This window comes from Blastomyces gilchristii, assembly GCF_000003855.2.
Source record: "Blastomyces gilchristii SLH14081 genomic scaffold supercont1.13, whole genome shotgun sequence".
In the NCBI taxonomy this organism is placed as follows: domain Eukaryota; kingdom Fungi; phylum Ascomycota; class Eurotiomycetes; order Onygenales; family Ajellomycetaceae; genus Blastomyces; species Blastomyces gilchristii.
Window position 1 is genome coordinate 298,776 of NW_003101670.1, and position 18,986 is coordinate 317,761.

Sequence of the window (18,986 nt, forward strand, 5' to 3'; positions counted from 1 at the left end):
CCCCCCCTTTTTTTTTTTTGTTTCTTCTTCTATGGATTTAATCATTGCGGGCCATGCCATGGTGTGATATGACGGCTTATGATACCATGATTTCTTAATTAATTTGCTCCTAGGGAGTGATGAATAAATATTTTGCTTTTCTTCCCCCCCCCACTCATGCAAATTGACAAGTACTCAACTCAACTGCCGCCCTCCATTTCTTGTCACCATATCCCTGCTGTTGTTCATATGTTTATAAACAGTGCATCGAACCCCTTTTGTCAGCCTGTTGAGCTAGTAAGGCCCTATCAAGATAGATATAAGACATCACGCCCATGTCTTATATCTATCTTGATAGGGCCTTACTAGCGACAAAAGGGGTTCACGAGCCTGCCCTGACTAAGAAACTTGCTTAATTAACTACTTTTCTTTTAACCTATATGGAATGAAAAATAATTGCTCAAATATATATGTATGTATGCTTTCATGGAAATTTGAAAATGCTCATCTCTTATTCTGTAACCATGTCCTCATAAATTGATTTTGGGGGTGAAAAGTTCACGCTTGCCTGACTCAATCCTCCCACCTCGTTTCCAGTCATTAAATCCATTCCCGGCGCCTCTCCCTCACCTACACTGCCAGGCTGAGGCGGCTTTTTCAGTTTCCTTAAGTCTTAACATCCGGTTCCTCCCTTCCAATAAACTCCTTCAGTTTCAACAACTGCACCGCCAACCCAATATTCTCCTTCAAATACTCCTGCGCATCCTTCCCGAACTCCTTCTCATCCGCCTCATGACGCTCAACATACAACCGAATCGTTGCGCCACTGCTACCAGTCCCCGAGAGCCGGACCACGATCCGACTCCCATCATCAAACTTGACGTAGATGCCCTGATTCTTACTCACGCTGCCGTCCAGGTCGGTGTAGGAGAAGTCATCTGCCTCGAGGACCTTGCGGCCTGAAACGCTAGAGCCAACGAAAGTTTCTTTCTGGGTTGTAATGAGGTCCGTGAGATGTGCAATGACCTTGCTAGCACCGGCGGAATCGACATTTTCGTAGTCATAGCGGGTGAAGAAGGTGCGGCCGTATTCTTTCCAGAAATCGTATTGGATCGCGGCGATGCTGACGGGTTTATCCGGGTTGGCTTTGGCGACGCCGGCGATGATGTTGAGCCAGGCGATGACAGCCCAGAGGCCGTCCTTTTCGCGGATGTGGTTGCTGCCTGTGCCAAAACTCTCTTCGCCGCAGATGGACATTTTCTTGGTGTCGAAGAGGGCGCAGAAGAACTTCCAGCCCGTGGGCACTTCGTAGCATTGCAGGCCCTGCGCTTTGGCGACTAGGTCGACGGCGCCGGAAGTTGGCATTGAGCGGGCTAGGCCATAGACACCTTGGTCCCTGAAGTATGGAATCAGTTTTGCATGGTGGGCAATAATGGCCAAGCTGTCTCCTGGCGAGACGAAAGTTTTGGCTCCGTATATCATGTTGCGGTCTCCGTCTCCGTCACTCGCCGCACCAAATTGAATACCATTTTTGTCGACGGCTTCGACCAGAGAGTGTGCGTATGTCAGATTTGGATCAGGATGTCCGCCACCAAAGTCTGGAGAGGGAACGCAATTTTGCACACTAGTGGCTGGCAGTCCTAATTCGTCGAGGAAAATGGCCTTTCCATATGGTCCAGTGACGCCGTGCAATGCATCGAAGAGGACTTTGAAATCTGGATGTATCTTAAATAGGGATTTGATAAGATCAAAGTCAAATATCTCCTTAAGCATATCAACATAGTCAGTTGTGGAATGGATAACTTCCACCTCCAGGGGTCCGCATTTCTGGACCCCGATATGCGCAAGATCGATGTCCGGTATTGCAGCGATTTTGTATGATGTCAGGTGCTTGGAAGTTTCATAGATCTTGTTTGTCACTGATTCGGGGGCGGGGGCACCGTTCGAAAGATTGTATTTAATACCGAAATCCGCATTTGGTCCTATTAATGAACAGCACGTTAGATATATGAGGTCTGTCTGCTTACGGGGTACAATGGTCCTAGTAGCGGGGATATCTAGGAAACTAGTGGTATAAAAAACACATACCGCCTGGATTATGGCTTGCAGTAAGCAAGATACCTCCTGTGGCCTTTCTCTTTCTGATAACATGACTGGCAGCTGGTGTACTCAAGATCCCATTGTGGCCCACCAGTAACTTTTTGACGCCATACGCAGCTCCGATTTTGGCAATCAATTGCACGACTTCTGGGTTGTAGTACCTCCCATCACCACCAATGACCAAAAAGGAACCTTCAACGCCTTCTGGGATGGAGAGTAGAATGCTTGTGATAAAGGACTCGGAGTAGTTTGGCTGCTGGAAGACGGTGACCTTCTTGCGAAGACCGGATCTAGTACTTGTATTAGTGGATGAACATGGTTGGTTATTTGATATTTGTGAGGGTATACTGACGTCCCAGCCTTCTGGTCCTGGAAGGGAGTAATTGACACAGTTTTGACGCTCATATTGAGTAATTTCGCTGCGCAATGGTCGGCTGCGTTCGTTTCGAGGAACCGGAGCCCGGATAGCTAGTAGCCTGGGCGGCTGCTTCAGCTAAAGGATTTATAGAATGAGAAAAAAGAATAAGTAATGGGCAAATATATCTCTGGCCCTTTGTTAACAAACTTACCACTCTTTGGATCGAACAGGGCTTTGGATTGTTGGGAGTTGGCGATGTTGTTTTCCAACAATCCAGTTTTGGCGGGGCAGCAGTTGCGACACTGGCAACTTTTTTGTTGGCCAAAATAAATATTGCCCCAACCAGCGCACCGAAGCTTTTAGATGGAAGCGAAGCGGCTGTGATGATGTCTCTGGCATGTCATTAGAATTATTTCACACGAATTAAATCGCGATTTGAGGATATGGAAATTGATTTTGTATTTCTAATTAACGCCCTGGACATGATGATATAGGTGCAATATTATTTATAGGCCGCCTATCTGTAACTGAACTCTTAAATCCCCACCTCTGCGCCCCGCCTGCAGAGAAGTAGAGACAGAGGCGTTCAATTGTAAGGAGAATTGTAACATCTATATCGAGCTTAAATAGAATTTCTCATCATAAATTCGGAATGATTTATCATGAAAAATCCCCGTATCCCCAGGTGGTAATCTTTATGTCACCCACCCACCACCAGCCTCCAGCCAGCGTTGAGTGCAGATAGAAATCCCACTCAACTCTTCCCAAATAATACCTGGCGATAATATCTCATCTCCTCAATACTCTCCAGGATGTCTTGCCTGGCTAAATGCAATAACTCCTTCTTCGGGGCATCCCTCAACACCTCCTCATCCCCCCACCGCCGCACCGCCTCTTTAACACTACTCACATCGAGCAACCGATAATGCAGCCATTCGAGGACCATTGCATATGGCTCGCAGGCCAAAAACGCCTTGTCCGCATGGACACTATTACCCGCAAGCAATCCCGTGCGTTTCTGCGGCACGTGTTTCTTGATATAGGCAAGGAGCCCCTCCGCGGCGGCCGTCGGGGTGGTCTTCGACGCGGCCACAGCAGCCGTCAGCCCTGACCGGCCATGCGTGTCGATGCACCAGTCATTCATGTTGTCAAGGACGGATTTGGGGTGGTGGATAACGGCTTCGAATCCAGTGTGATCGAGGAGGTTGAGGTCCGCGTCGGTGATGAAGCAGCATATCTGGAGGATTTTATCCGTGCGAGGGTCGAGGCCTGTCATCTTTTTATCAGGGGAAAAGGTGAGGGGTTAGTTTTCTTTTTCTTTTTCTTTTTTCTTGAGGATCATATTATTTTTGTTCTTTTGATAACTGGGTGGAGATGGCTATATTATATATCCATCGGTCAATCCATGCATGGGACGGAGGAGCGATCTGGGGATCGAACCTCACAATCAATCCAGACAAGAGGTTCGGTAGAGCGGGAGAGCGTCATATTTTCACATTAGCCGTGGTTTATTGCGAGCTATAAAGTGATGATCTCCACGTATTTCTGAGATACGCCTTGCTTAGGGAGATTCGATGGTGGCTGGAGTCGAAAGATATTTGGCAGACCCTGTTTCTGGTTGCGCTAAAGAAAAACCCAACGATTTAACTTATTTACCACAAAGGACAGAAAAGGGGTTCAACATAATTTATTTTTTTATTTATCCCTTTAACACCAATCAATTTCCAATTCCCATGCTATATATCACAAGAGTACCTGACCATCCAAAATATATATTATCCAGCTACCCATACATAGATTTTTATTCCCTTACATTTTAAATACTCTCTAGTCGGCGCTTTTTTTACTTCACCGTCTTTGGTAGGATCTCACGGGCGTCATTGGATACACCTCGGGTTCGCGGTTCAAGTGCTCCGTCGAGGTACTAGCTTCTCCTGTTTGCTTTATTGTGTGCCCTTTATAAATCCCACTATGTTCATGTGAGCCTGATTGAGGTCCTGATCGAGAGGGGGAAGTCGTTTTAATCCCCAGTCTCGGGAAATACTTCCTGGCAAAAGGTCGCAATGTCGGGATGGAAGCGCATATAACAGCCAGATTAACTTCTATGGCATTCCATACCCAAATCGTATATCCATGCCCTGGGCAGCGAGTTTGATAGATCCGCGTTAGCACATATTCCGTGACAGGAGAACATATTGATTCGTGCGGATGGTAAAAGAGGAAGGGAGACCTACAGGTGACATCATAGGTGAGATCTGTTGTCACATACATATACCAACATCGGACAACGGAAGCAGCAACAGCGCTAGAATAAAGAATTGCCATCCGTTAGCTAACAAAATACAATTGGGATTTTCAAATGCCAAGCTCACAAGGGCAGGGGAATACAAAATATAAGCCGTACATCAGACCCAAACTCATCATGGCCATCAACACGACTCTTTCGCGAATGGGCAGCTTCAATTTCCAAAAGGTAGGCATAGGAAGAATCAACACGATGAGGTCGGTAATAATGTTCGAAACCGTGGCACCAAGTATACGGGAAGATTCGTCAACACATGTCTCATCGGTAAAGTCTTCCCAGTAGCGTCGCAACGGCCTGAGAAACTGTTAGAAATAACGTAGTCATGGGTACATACGAGCATAAAGCCAATATCTTTACCTGCAAACTGTGAACACCGCAACGAAGAAGGCTTCATATCTTTCGTCAGCTCCTGAGCATGTGCAGAGATTTCTGAATATCATAGAGACATACTGATGCCCCAAGCGACCACGAGAGCCAGCACAGCCCATGATAGCCGGTTGAATAAATTCTTATCCTTCGCCGAAATTCGGATATATGACGAAAGAATTGAAAGCTTTACCAACGTCATGATGATGATGAAGAACAGTTGGCTAAACCAACTAGTCTGTTTTCCCCGTAAAGGAGCGCGTTAGCCTAGACATTTAGATAGCGGGATGAGAACGTATTGCCCCCGTTCCCCGAGCGCTCGGAGGAGGAAGTTAACGGGGTAAACTACCATCCGAGAGGGTTCTGACCACTCCGGTTTGTTATCCCATATATGGACGCCTATTTCAGATTGTTAGGCTAGCTCTTCCTTCTACAACAAAAAGAAAGAAACAATGAATGAATGAATATTTAAAAATTGTTGATTCTTACCCCATCCGAAACGTGTACCTAATATTGTCGAGACCGTGATGGCCACAATGAAAGGCTACTCCGGGAACCGAGTAAGCAGTTAATTCAACTCCCCCAAACAAAGGAGAAAAACAGTAAATAAAGTAAAAATAACCAGACCCGAGAGGAAGTGAATAGGCAAACTAAAGAAAACAAAAGTTATGCAGACATACCATCGTAGCAAGCATGAGCCAATCGTCCCATCCAGCGGAATTTTTCATGTGAACTCGAACCCATAGTCGCAGCGAAAGGACAATGAAAGAGAGACACACGAATAAAATGCCAACTATGGGCATTAGTGGGCCCTGATACTCGGGATTCACATAGTTGGGCTTGGGCCAGGAGGCAATCACCTCTTTAGGAGGGCTTCTCATGTTCGATACGAATAGCCAAATCAACCAGAGCAATGGCTCATATGTCTCGTCTCTTTTCTTCTGCCTCTTCTCTTCTTCCGGATAGAAACAAACCAGTAGTGAGGACACACACGAGCTCCCACCCGGGCGGAAGTGCATGAGACCGAGAGGCGGGCGCCCTCATAATCTTAATATTATACACATGTGCGGCTCATAAAATATTGACACCGAGTTGATCCTTGATCGGTACAATCCGGGGAGCAGGGCCATCATTTTCCAGATCGGCAGCACTCATGGTCTCCGGCGGCTGCGTAAATTATGAAGAGTGAGAATGATGCCGTCGAGAGCCGTAGGCCGTTTTATGAAACAAAACTGGCATGCGTAGCGCACATTCTAACCGGCTCGCTCATCCTAATAATTGCCGTTGCGTCTTCTTGTGGCAACAATGCTTGCTAGCGGATGGCGATGATAATAATAATAATTCCAAGCTTCTGGCGAGAGAGGCCGTGTGGGCCGGGGGGTGCTCGACGGGGACAAGCGTGTCGACGGACTCCGATAGCTCAGTATTAATCATACAATAAGCAACATGACAAGGACGTTTAAGGTTTTTTTAAGGTTGATCTTATTCAGAAGAGAATCAGCTAAGAGCAGGGTAAGCCTGTCCAGTCAATAGTAAGCAATATCTCAACAATATTTATACTCTGTACGGAGTATTCTCAAGGTCATTGCCAAGCCATTTGTTTCGGGAGGAGTTCTAACCTTTCATCACCAAAGAAATTCCAAGGAATTTTTCTGATTTGGAACCTCTGCTGTTAAAATCAGTGGTTCAGTGGTTTTTCTTTTATTGGAGCTTTCAAGGGACTCTGGACTGGATACTCACAAGCGACGATCATCCATCAGCAAAATGGCTGACCAGCCAAGGCTTTCCAGGGATTTCTTACTACTACTGTCCGTGTCAGCAAATTCCTTGAACGCAACAGTTCCATCCAATTCCGACTCAAAAAATAATAAATAATATAGGAATGGGTGAGGCCCTCTTCTTTGACTCTCATATTAACTAAATACCTGGCTAGGGGGATGTTCCTAGCACCATGTAATTAAAACATTTTCTCTCCGTCCAGCTCCTGAGTACGTAGTCTGTACTCATTAAAGCAATATCATGCTAATCACCCACCCACTTATTCAAATTTTCCGAGATTTCTAAGCCAATTCTGCATTCCGCAAAAGGGGGGGAAAACAAGCAAAACGGAGAAAAGGAAAGAGACGTTGCACGCAAAATAACGAATCGAGTAAAACGAAAATGAATATAACGTAGAAAAATGAAGAAAAAAAGAAAAAAGAAAACTCCCACCAAGTCCAAAACAAAAATATCCAACCTCCAATTTCCCTATAGGTCCTCCTCCAGCTCCTCATGCCCAAGTTGTGGAGGCTTCTGCTCAATATTCAGATTGCTTCTGGGCATCATACCCGAGCCTAGACCAGTGCTAACTCCAGAGACACTGGAGAAAGCATCACCACTGCTGCTACCTCCACCAGAAATCGAACCCGACGTTGAACCGGACCCCATAACCTCCTGGATATTAGTAGTTAACCCAGACCCAGCCAACCGCTTAGTGTTAAATACATCATCATCCGCCCCCAACACGCTAGCCCGCTGCTTCTTCATAGGGCTGCCGATGAACTCGGGTTCGGTTTCAAGCACAGAGCTACCGTGGCCGTGACTATTCATTCGGGATTCCGACGGTTCTAGAGCCGAAGAGCCACCGCCAATCCCCTGATGCGGAGGGGTGGTCGCGGCTGTTGCGGCGGTAGTGCTAGTTGTAGTTGACGTTGTTGTCGCTGCTGTTGTAGTGGTTGTGGCTGGTGGGGTGGATATTGATGCTGGTGTGTTTGATTTGGAAGTCCTCGAGGTCGCGTTTCCGCTGCTTGCAAGGGGTTCGGCGGAATGTTGTCGTTTTAGCTAATAGTAGAGATTTGGATAGTAAGTACGACATCGTTCAGATATATTAAAATGACGAACTGGGTATTCCCACAGGAATGAACTGATACGATATTGGTATAAAATGAAATCAACAGCATGAGAAATCTCACCTTTATTTGCCTCACTCCCTCGGCAAGCTCACCCTGTCGCCGAATATCATCCGGAGAAAGCAGCGAAGGACTGACATCCTTATCCCCCTCCTCCTCAGCCTTGTGCAATATAGACGACGGCCCATTGTCATCGTCGTCATAGTCGCTGTCGTCCATATCACTTTCACTACCTCGCTTAGGCTTCTTTCTCGATTTCCCTAGCCCCTGATCAGCATTATTATGGTCCCTAAACTTCGAGAGACCCGGGGCGCCGCCGGGTTTCAGAGGTGCAAGGTTTGCAAGGTCGGACTGTAGCGAAATACGTCTTGTAGACGAGCTTTTATTATCTTGATCCCGCGATTTGGGTTCGAGAATGCCCATTCTTTGCAATTGGCCTGTAAAAATAAAGTTTCATGTCAGACACACCTAAGAATCATGAAAAAGCAGATGAAGATAGGGGGGGAAAACACAAAGAGACAAATATAAAAATAAACAAGGGACCTCCAAACTTACGTTCTCCTCGATACATAAACGTAAATATCGCATATGGCCTGTCTGGTCCATCAATCCCTGTAACAGTCTGCGTGCTGATAGTCTTGGGGTCTAACGATTTGGGCTTCGCGAAACTAGTAGTATGGTCGACATCCCTATCATCACCCCCTTTACCATTTAACCCTTGCGCTTGGCTTTCGTCATCGTCATCCTGTGCATCGAACTGGGGCGAATATTCACCCCGCTTTACCTCCCCAGACGCCAAAACTCTGAACAGGGCCACTTTGATCTGGCCTGCCGCTTCTGGTATAGGGTCATCATCCTCCTCCGACTCAGCGGAATACTCAACATCTGACAGATTCTCCAGAGGCGATTGTGCATCATCCCCGTAGCGCAACACACCCTGTCCAGATCTAGTCTTTCTCTCATCAGTATCTAACATCATCGTTTCACCATCTTGACCTCCTTTTGATTGTAGTTGTTGCTGGGCCAACTCCCGCTTTTTACGCCTCCGCTCCATCTTCTGTCTCCTCTTCTCAATCTTCGCCGCGGTATCCCTCCCCTTGCCTTCCAAATCCAGCCCATTCAGCCATCTCTCCAACCCCACCTCCTGAAATAGAAACTCCCGTTCCGCAAGCCCTCCACCCTTCGACTCTGGAATGCTAACCCATCTCGAGTTAACCCACGTCTCCTCCCCACGCCGTAATAGCGTAGCCACCTCCTCTTTCTGCCGCCCGTCAAAGTATATATACGCCGCAACAGTTTCGTTGGGAGAAGTAGTCAATGGCTGATATGGCCCGATGGAATTTGTGGTCCTGGGGAAACTGCCCACGACTTTTGCTTTTGGGTGCGGGTTTTCAGGTGTGGGTTTCGGAGTGGAGTATGGTACGTTCTGGCCTGGGGTGAGTAGGGTAATGGAGATGGCGAAGGTTGATTGTTCGGATTTACCTGTTGCGGGATCTGGGACTTTCGGGGGCGGGACGGGGATGTAGCAGGCGATTCGAGAGGCGCGGGATTGCCGTTGGACGGAGTACTCTGGTAGCGGCCCGTTGGGCGTGTGAATGCTAACGGCGAGGCCCTTGAAGCACGGCATGGTTTCGCCTTGGAGTTATGGATGGGATATATTTATTTATGTATGTATGTCTGCATGTATGTGTACATGTGTGGAAGTTTTCGAGAAAAACAGGGAGGTTGTGATGATGGTGTAGATACAGAATTGAGAGCTGGGAGAATATATGCCGTCCAACACGGAGACAGTTTCGATAACGGTTCGAAAATGAAGAGATATATAAGCCTGTGAGGAACTGGCTGAAGGATCGTGGTTGAGATACTAGCAGCTCCGTTGGGAAGCCATTTAAGACATAGAAAGTTGGTGGGCAGAGGTGGAGAGAGATATAAACAATCGACACAAGCTCGCACGGGAGCTGCCTAGGCTTTCGAGCAAAATAGGTGTAGTCTCGACAATACAAGGAGTTGAATCTAGAAAATGATGAATCGACGTAAACAAAGGGGTACTATTATTTAATCTAATGGCGGGATTTCAGCAAACAATGTTCTTTGAGAGATAACAAACTTGGTACACCCACCCAACAGCACACAATAATAACACACCGTAAGCACACCGTTGATGTAATGGTGATCCGCGCCTCCCCCTCTCGAACTGGGATAATCCGTACGGGGCGTCTTGCGTGCAGATGGGAAATGGCTATGCCATGCAGCAGAGAGTGGGAATTGTGATATTTAACTCAAGACAGGCAAACACAGCGAATACTTTGGGTTCGGCGGCGGGCAATGATGGTGGAGGTTGGAGTTGGGGGGAGGCTGTTAGTCAGCGGTCGAGAGCGGCCACGTGATGCTCCGGCTTCCAAGCCCGGGAAGTTTGATCATCGAAGATGAATGTTATGGCTCCAATATGTGACTACTCAGGCCTACGCTTTTCACTTCTCCTTTACAGGAACCCCTCATAGTTCCCCTCTATCCACCGCAGCATAGCGTTCCAACATCGTCGCCAGTCCTCCTATTCTCCCTAGCTTTGACTGCGGGTGAGCGCTCTCGCATTGGACAGGATTACCAATCGTCTTGCCAGTCATGGTGGCTCCAAGGGCGGATATAGTCACCATTTACTCGCGCGTCATATCTATGAATATTCACGGCCCGAGTTGTCCAGGGACACATTCCTGCGAGTTTCCTCATTGTCTCGGTGGTTAGATATCAGGAGTGATGAGATATCGACATGGGTGATGATCAGATACCTCCAAAATTTATTCAATTGGCAGACATGTTCCTCGACCAGTTCTTTCTCCCATGTTTGTGCGGCATCCGCCGGGATCTCATTTCCCATCCACTCATACTTTTATAGTGAAAGCAAGTGGGCATATTGCAATATTGCGCCACAGCCCTTTCCCGCACAGCTTTGAGCAATAGAAAGTGTACGTTCACTCACATGAAATCACTGGCCCCTCTAAACCAGTTTCATGCCCTCGAGCTCTTTGCCTATTCATGACCGAGATCGTTGTGTGATCTCCCAGGTTCTTGGCCGGAAAGAAGAAGTAAACAAGTCAGCACAGTTTGCATGTCCGGGATAATTATGGAAATCTGCTCAAAGATGAGGATAAATTCCAGTCACTGGGAGTGGCACATATACTGCCCCTACTCCCTCGCGCAAAGGAACAAGAATATACAGCTGCTAGGTTATCCGTCTAAAATAGACTTTCCCATGGTTAAATGGCGGACAGGATGATCACAGAAGGACTACGATTGATATCCCTAACATATTGGATTGCGACATGGCTTATCTCATTGAGGGTGCTCATATCGATAGCCCACGCAATGTGATCAACCTGACTTGGACTTGCCGTGAACTCTTTGGCGAATTTTGAAGTATACTTTGACTATATTGCCGGTGAGGAACATAATTACCGGATTGAAACATTTCAAAAACCCAATCTCGTCAGTACGTCAGGGACTACTCATTTACTCGCAAATTCCCTTCTTAGCGAAGCAATGGTGATGAGTGCTCCCTCCCCCCGGCTACTTTCTCTACATCACCGGGCTATTGCTCATATCCTTCACTTGTCAGCGGGAGGTGAATACATTGATGAAGTACTCCAGAATTTTGACGAGATAGGTATGCAAGAGGATGATGAATCCACTGACCTGGGCTGTATTTGTCTTGTGGCATATGCGGTTCTGAAGGGGCGTTCGTTTTCTGTCTCTCAGCGCCTCAAAATAGAGTGCAATTCGGCTCCTAGAGGAGAGGAGGCCTCCACCCTCACTTCTGTCAACAAACTTTTTGCCCGCCTCTTTCGTGTCCGTTTCGCGGAACCAAAGTTCTAAAAAGAAAGGATAGCTTCCGCTGATGAAGGATTTATGATATATATATACATGGATATTTCTTGTAGACATGCCCTTCGGCTAAGAAGCCCCCCTGTGATCCTTTCTTTGTTTCTTGGATGTCGGTAGCTCCCCCTTGACAGTCAGCCAAGGCGAGTAAGGGGGTATTGCCCACGTAGATCTATGATAGATTAACTTTCTCCAGCCCCGGCAGCTGTCATCATGATTATTCAGCTGAATGAATTCAGTAGTTGGTTAATGTATGAGGAATCATTAACAACATTCACACGCGCTCCAGGAAATAGATTTTCACTCTGTGGAAAGCGATCACTTCCCTCTCTCCTCCCCCTAACCGATATGGGGTCCCGGGTCGGAAAAAAAAATAGAAATGAAAATGATAATAAGAAATAAAAATCACCTCGGACGAGGATAAAGCACATACAAAGAATCTGTGCAACAATTGTTGCTCCAACTCCTATCAATGTATGTATTAGTTATTCAAAGTCTCAAATTTTATAATTATTGTTTAGATGAGATATACATTAAAGAAAGAACAAATTAAAAAAAATAAAATAAATAAAAAAAAATAAAAAATAAAAAATAACTGCTCAAAAACAATATTCACTTCTTTATTACTATTAATACAGCTAGTTACAAAAGAAAGAAAAAAGGTGGGGGGGAAGGGGGGAAGGGGAGAGAGGAACATAGTTGACAATATTAATGAGCAAAAAAAGAACCAGCAAACAAAAAAAAAAAAAAAAAAAAAAAAAAAAAAAAAAAAAAAAAAAGATAAAACACGCCACGGGGTTAGGGCGAGGCGGGGCGGGGCGGGGCGGGGAGGAGCTGGACATCAGTTGATATAAAATTAATAAGCAAAAACCCGCCTCTCGGCTCCGCACTCCGCTCTGCCGACTCAAGATTTTGAGTCCAATGAATGATGATTATTAATTAAGATAGGGGGGTGGGGAGGGTAGAAAGAAAGACGCAAAGAAATGAAATGAAATAAGACGGGGGCCAAATAAAAATTATATGTACGGTGTATTGTGAAGGACACGCGCAAGCCAAGGCATAGATGGAATAGTAGAATGGTGTAGAATAAGCGCGCGCCTGCGCGCCCGCCTGCACACATTCATCTTTTTACCGCACGTTAATAATGGTTGTTGGTGGCTACGGGCAAAATGAGGGGGAGCAAATGCGAAACCCTTGTGTCCACTGAGAGAGAGGGTGAGTGAGTCGTTGTTTTTCGTATCTACTCAACATTCATTGAACGGTCCGCTCTCTCAAAAATTTAACATGCCGATTGAGTTCTAGTATAGCATAGATGTTATGGTATGGTAGGTTAGAAAACAACAATTAATTAAGATGGGTAATACGTGACAAAAGAATGCTGCTGGCTTGGGTAAAATAGCTGCGGGCGGCGGGCGCCTTCATCATACATATAATATATAGGAGTGGCGAAGGAGAAAAACGAAGAAGAGGAAGAACCAAAGGAAGAAGAAGAAAAAGAAGAAGAAAAATCATATACAAGGAAGCAGCCATAGAATTAACGTACGTCCTGAGTTGGAAAGGGCTGGCTGGCTGGCTTGATGGCTGGCTGATGATGTAGCGAGTCTAGGTGTAGAACGGTTCAAATTGATTATTAAAAAAAAGACGAAAACCAACAAACGTCCTTCATATCACACCGAGTCATTCGAATGAGTTCAGAGCGAGGACGGATAGTTTAGATAGGTCTAAGGGGGCTAATAAAAGGGAATGGTGGTTGATACAGTCACATCCCCCATCCCAACCATTCTCCAACCCCAACTTTCCCTCCCGACCTTTTTTTTCTTTTTCGCTTTTTGTTTCAAATTTCAATGTCCATCTCTACTTGGAAACACTCGCATTCCGAGACTGAGTGGCAGCCTCACTCTGCCTGCGCAGCTCCTTCTTATAATTCTCGTCCTCCGCGATATTCTCAAAGTGGTACAGCGGTTCCAGCTCGACCTTCATGCGGAAGATGTACCGCTTAACCCAGTAAGGGAGTGCGGTGAATGTTTGATAGCTCATGTGCTTGCGGGTGGGGACTGCGAAGATGTAATCCAATTCTTCCAGGGTGCGCTGTTTTGTTTCGGGGACCCAGAGGAAGATCATAATGAGGGCGAGGACGTTGAGGGCACTGGATTTCGTTGTTAAACTTTCGTTAGAGAAGGATCGACAAATTACATATGAAGCTTTATTTTTTTTTCAGAGCAAAGGGGGGGAGAAGTGATGGGGTGTTGCTTACGCATAGAAGCCAAGGGCACCTGTTGGGGTCATGGCACGGAACTGTCGGGGGAAGGTGATTGATAACACTGCGGCCCAGAATAAACATGTTGCAACCGCCCACGCCATACCAACCTCTGTTAAATTAAAGCATTAGCATTATCCAGAACAAATAAATGTAAACGATTGGTTTTTTTTTTTTCCCAACGTGTTTGCCGGAGCTAAAATAGGGGGAGCATACCTCGGTGAGAAAGAGGGAAGACCTCAGCAGAGTACGTGAAGGGTACAGGACCTTCTCCCGGAGAGTAAAATGCAGCGAACAAGTAGATGAAGAAAGCAATAACACCCAGATGAGCCTTGCTGTCTTCCGGAATATAGAACGCCAGGCCACCAGCAAGCATAGTCCATGCCATCTGTGGGAAGGTGAAGAGCAAGAGCGCACGCCGTCCATAGGTGTCAATCGTCCAGACTGCAGGGAACGCGAACACGAAGTTGATCAGACCGAAACCCCAAGATGCAAACAGTGACTCGGTAACAGTGGCGTTTGCTCCCTTGAAAATAGTCGATGAGTAGAATGCCATGGTGTTGATACCGCACATTTGCTGCGCAATCATGACGACGAACGACGCGAGGGTTGCCCGACGGACACGGGGGACGGTGAACAATTGGAAGAACCGAGTGACGTAGTTGCTCTTTCCAGCGATCTGTTCTTCAATTTGGATCTGCGAATACATGTAGTACAAGTCCCGAGCTGCCTGGATTGGGTGATTCCGCAGAGCAAGAAGGGATTGGTAAGCCCTGTCGACTTTTCCTTTCTTGATAAACCAACGTGGAGACTCAGGGCACCAGAACACTCCGATTACAAGCGGGACAGCTGGAATGAATGCAGAGCCCAACTGAAGTCTCCAAGAGATATTGCCGGTGTCTTTTACTGCAAGGTTGGCGCTGAATCCTAGCAAAATACCAAAGGCAGTCCAACTATATTTAAATGTTAGTTCAACGAGAATAAAGCAGTGGAGGGAGGGAATGGGAGGAAATCAAAAGGACGGGCGCCGTCTTACAGTTGCCAGCACATAACAAGGCCACCGCGGATAGAAGCGGGTGTATTTTCAGCGCAGAAAATTGGTACAGTGGAAGCTTTGGCGCCCATTCCAATTCCCATGAGCAAGCGTGAGACCAGTAATTGGGGCCAGCTTTGAGCCACAGCAGAACCGATAGGAGTGAGGACACAGAAGACGGCAGAGATAAAGATAGCCCCTCGACGACCCAAGTAGTAGTTAATAGGGTCAGAGCACCAGCAACCACTGCAAAGTTCAAACGTTAGAACATGTGAATTTAAGAAAAGGAGGTACCGGGCGCAAATTCCAGAACGTACAGGAAAGCCGATCCGATGTAAGGCCCACTACGGTTCAATTAGTTCTCAATTTAATGTATAGAAGAACTCAATAGGTAGGTAATAGGTGCAGACATACGCATTGACTAAACCAACAATCCATTGGTTCTTCTCAGCGTCCGGGTGATCTCTTTCAGGGAGATTGAAGGCTTCCGGGAAAGACAGGTTGGCGCCGTTGGAACCAGTCTGATCCCATCCCCTATACTTCAAAGTTAGAGAAATCTAACAATACAATGAATGGGAAAAGACCACACGCCAAACTTACTGGACGGCGGCACCAATTGAACACAAAATGATGGTGTAGAGGAGAGGCTTTGGTTGGCGCCATTTGTGAAGGACTTCGTTGCGGATGGCGTCAACCTCATCATCAGTGATGCCCTCGACATTCTCGAAATTGGCTGGATCTTTTGCGACTAGAGCACCCCTCTGCAGAATAGGCAAAACGTCTTCCAAGCCGAACCTCTGGGCGAATTCTTTGACGTCTCTCAACAAGGTTGGGTTAGGGATATCTGCAAGAGGATTTTTGATTCTACACCACGTGACAGTATTTAGACACAGTCAGCTCCTGCCCACCTCGATGGCCGTAACGGGGGAATGTCAGGAGTTCATTTGAGAGAAAGGTTGATCATACTTTGCGGATAAGTTTGCATTTAGATTGATCCTTTCGCGATCGCCCCGCTCGGCATTGTCAGAGCTTTGATCAGAGCTGGAGCCGCAAAAATACAATATGTAGTCAGCACATCCATTCTCGTGCTCTATGTAAGGTATGTGTAGAATAGGTTTTTTTTTTTTTTAATTTTTATTATTTTTATTATTGATATTATTATATTTTTAATGGGACACACCTTTCACCCAATTTCTCGACTTCCTGCTCCATTTCCTGCTTGTCAAGGGGTTTTCCGGACACGGCCTCGGAGACTTCGTCCTTCCTGTTGTCCGCCATCTTCTTCGGCCACAGGCTGGCTGATCAAAGATCAGACTCGAGCGGAAGGAAGGCAGGCAGACGTCGGAATAGAGTGGTGGTGTGACGCGAAATAGACGGGTGTGGGGAAAGGTGGATTTGGTGGTAGATCAAGTTCAAATTAGACGGAAGTGAGGACCAAAATACAAATGGGGGAGGATGTGGGAAGAAGCTTATATATACTGGGAAGAGACCCTTTGTGTGTGTGACCACGGGCAAGCGTTAAGCGTTCGGGAGTGCGTATATATATGTAAGCAAGGCACGGAGAGCTCAGTTTACTGCGCGGGATTGCATGCATGCATGTGTACTATACCAAACTTGTAGATGGCAAGGAATGGGATGTATGCAGAGATGTGCGCGTGGATGTAACTGCTGTACCAGCCCGGGGGTAAATTTAGAGCACAGAAGCAACCTCCAAAAACCACGCGTGGGAGGTCAAAGAATGAATCGCGAATAAATGACGAACATCAAACCCGACCAACATCCGTTTTACTTTTTGAGCTTCCGCCCTGTCCAAACCCTGTAGCGCCTCTTCCTCCTTGGCCTCCGCATTGGTTTAGCGGTGCCGTTAGGGTGGAGATAGAGGGGAAGGAGGAGGAGGAGAAGGGGGGAAGGAGGAGGAGAAGAGGGGGGGAGCAAGCAAAAATAAGCTACAGGTTAAGGGAGCCTGCGGAAAGGATGACAGCCGGCTCTGGGACGAAGTATGAACTTATTAGTGACAAAGTTCCCAAGTTACCCTCATCTCTAATCATCTGCGTTTCGGGGCGTTCGAAACGTTAAAACGAAAGGAAAAACGCACTGTGGATGAGCACAGATTGTTTCGAGCGCGTTGCGATAAGCAAGCAGCAAGCAGCAATGATGAGCGATTGGATATGGGGAATACACAATTTTGACACAGGTGGAGCATGACAAAAGGATCCTCCTCCTCCTCCCCAGCCCCTAACCCCCAACCCAACGCCCATCACCGCCGCGCCGACTGCTGGCTGTGGTTAGTCGGGTGTTGTTGTGTGATGTTCCTTTTGTGTTTGTCGGTACCAATGACGATCCCTAGGCTAGGCAGAACTCTAAAACAGCCCCTAACGCCATCAGGAGGTTTAAGAGGCTTAAGAGGCTTATGAGGCTTATGAGGCGCACTTAGGCTAGGTTTAGCTCCGGGATGGCATCATGGATCACGCATGCGGAAAGGTTACCAAGCCACTAGTCGGGATCTTGCCTCGGTTCAAGCTGTACCATTTGTGTACGGTTATGGTATTTCCTTGTTGTTGACGGGCGGTTATAGGGATTGGCTGACAGCCAATTACAGTAACCGACAAATACCGGCGCCCATAGCCTATCAAAACATATTATTTCCCCGTCCCGGACAGCAACCGCTGCAACACTACAACAACAACAGCCCTCCAGCAACGCTCAGTCAAGGCTGGGAATAACAGACTCCAACAACTGCTCAATTACGTCAATGTGCCTTGACTATTTAGTTCGGGTACGTACTATGCATGTATGTGTGTACATCTAGAAGGATCAGAAGTATGGGAATTTCCTACTTTATTTCTGTCGTTACAAGTAAGTTATCCTCCCAAAACGCTGATTTATTGGCCTATTTATTTAGGCGTCCTCACCTTCTCTTCTTCCCCCTCTCAGATCCCTTTGCACTCAGTTGCTTTTCAACCAAGGATCGCTGGACGGGTTGTAACTTGTCACTTGTAAGATGTGGAGACAGATCCGCAATTATTCTTATTCTATTTTTCTCATCATCATCATCATATCATCCATCAATTCGCCGAAATAATCCACCGATGGATGCCCTCAGGTTATGTATATATGGATGTATGTACATACATGTACATGTACAATACTGTCTGTTTTGCTTGTTTGTCTGGCTTTCCAAGGCTTCCACTCCATATTCTGTCTGCTAAGGATTTTTTTTTGGGCAGGGCTGGGAAGGTTCAGGGGGGCTGCCTTGGCTGGGGCGCCGGCGAAGCTTTTCTCAGCCAGGAATCTCCACCTCACCAACCATCCTCACAGGCTGGCAGAGAAAAGCTGAACTAAAATAGTGAAATATGGGACGCGTGTGGCCTAGCCGAACGATCTTCGATGTGGCTTTCCTTGGCGCGCCCCCGGCATCTCCAATCGCGGCCGGCAGCGGGCTGAAAGTGGGTTTTGCGAACGCCGTGTGGCGGTAGGCCATACGACGCCTCTCGATGGGCGGTCACGCAAGCACATGCGCATCCGCACAAACATGCACCCCGAGTGGGGTGTTGGTTGTGTGGCGGTTGCTCAACGAGGTCCGTGTCGATGCAATCCCGATTGTCATTATCAGCCTTGAACTTGGGCTGACTGGAGGAGCGAGGTACTCGCCCTTTGTTCCAACAGAACAAACAAAGTTCAGAAGGCGTAGCATCAAGAAACAAGCATTGATCACCGTTACGCGAAAGACAGGAGAAAAGTGTATGATTCAAAATCTACGGAGTACTCCGTAGAGCTTTTGCTGGTTGCAAACTGTTGATATGTTTCTCCCGGCTTCCCACATT

The 18,986-nt window shown here is 46.9% G+C and overlaps 4 protein-coding genes across 5 annotated transcripts; 1 reads left to right on the forward strand and 3 right to left on the reverse strand.

Moving 5' to 3' along the window:
* Positions 1–645: 645 nt before the first annotated feature.
* On the reverse strand, positions 646–5,989 carry BDBG_17354 (uncharacterized protein; the record flags this gene model as incomplete). The annotated part of the gene is made up of 13 exons (XM_031725095.1): positions 646–1,961; positions 2,068–2,369; positions 2,432–2,547; positions 2,652–2,746; positions 3,197–3,713; positions 4,328–4,575; positions 4,672–4,742; positions 4,842–5,036; positions 5,100–5,130; positions 5,193–5,346; positions 5,458–5,507; positions 5,598–5,652; positions 5,789–5,989. 13 exons carry the CDS (start codon positions 5,987–5,989, stop codon positions 646–648), a joined length of 3,351 nt encoding a protein of 1,116 aa, XP_031579323.1.
* Positions 5,990–7,355: 1,366 nt separating this feature from the next.
* BDBG_06251 (uncharacterized protein) lies at positions 7,356–9,623 on the reverse strand (the record flags this gene model as incomplete). The annotated part of the gene is made up of 3 exons (XM_002623357.1): positions 7,356–7,928; positions 8,060–8,433; positions 8,552–9,623. The coding sequence occupies 3 exons, from the start codon at positions 9,621–9,623 to the stop codon at positions 7,356–7,358; spliced, it is 2,019 nt and encodes a 672-aa protein (XP_002623403.1).
* Positions 9,624–10,430: 807 nt separating this feature from the next.
* Positions 10,431–12,461, forward strand: BDBG_06252 (uncharacterized protein). The gene has a single exon (XM_031722532.1). The coding sequence runs from the start codon at positions 11,534–11,536 to the stop codon at positions 11,864–11,866; it is 333 nt and encodes a 110-aa protein (XP_031579324.1). The 5' UTR covers positions 10,431–11,533; the 3' UTR covers positions 11,867–12,461.
* A 191-nt stretch (positions 12,462–12,652) lies between these two features.
* Positions 12,653–17,582, reverse strand: BDBG_06253. Of its 2 annotated transcripts, XM_031722534.1 has the most exons (10): positions 17,258–17,582; positions 16,343–17,149; positions 16,129–16,203; positions 15,763–16,026; positions 15,577–15,696; positions 15,480–15,506; positions 15,166–15,408; positions 14,346–15,082; positions 14,127–14,241; positions 12,653–14,018 (listed from the first exon to the last, which is right to left on the reverse strand). In XM_031722534.1, the coding sequence occupies exons 2-10, from the start codon at positions 16,438–16,440 to the stop codon at positions 13,727–13,729; spliced, it is 1,971 nt and encodes a 656-aa protein (XP_031579326.1). In that variant the 5' UTR covers positions 16,441–17,149; positions 17,258–17,582; the 3' UTR covers positions 12,653–13,726. The 2 variants fall into 2 exon arrangements, with proteins under 2 accessions (XP_031579326.1, XP_031579325.1); XM_031722533.1 differs by having other exon boundaries at positions 16,343–17,582.
* Positions 17,583–18,986: the final 1,404 nt, after the last annotated feature.

What these genes read in the sequence shown, in the direction of transcription:
- BDBG_06252 (XM_031722532.1), top strand. Translation starts at nt 11,534, where the DNA reads ATGGTGATGAGTGCTCCCTCCCCCCGGCTACTTTCTCTACATCACCGG.
- BDBG_06253 (XM_031722534.1), bottom strand. Translation starts at nt 16,440, where the DNA reads ATGGCGGACAACAGGAAGGACGAAGTCTCCGAGGCCGTGTCCGGAAAA. An exon ending in ATTGTTGGTTTAGTCAATGC is followed by an intron (nt 15,507 to 15,576) that starts GTATGTCTGCAC and finishes ATTGAACCGTAG; the next exon opens with TGGGCCTTACATCGGATCGG. An exon ending in GGTGCCCTTGGCTTCTATGC is followed by an intron (nt 14,019 to 14,126) that starts GTAAGCAACACC and finishes AACGAAATCCAG; the next exon opens with TGCCCTCAACGTCCTCGCCC.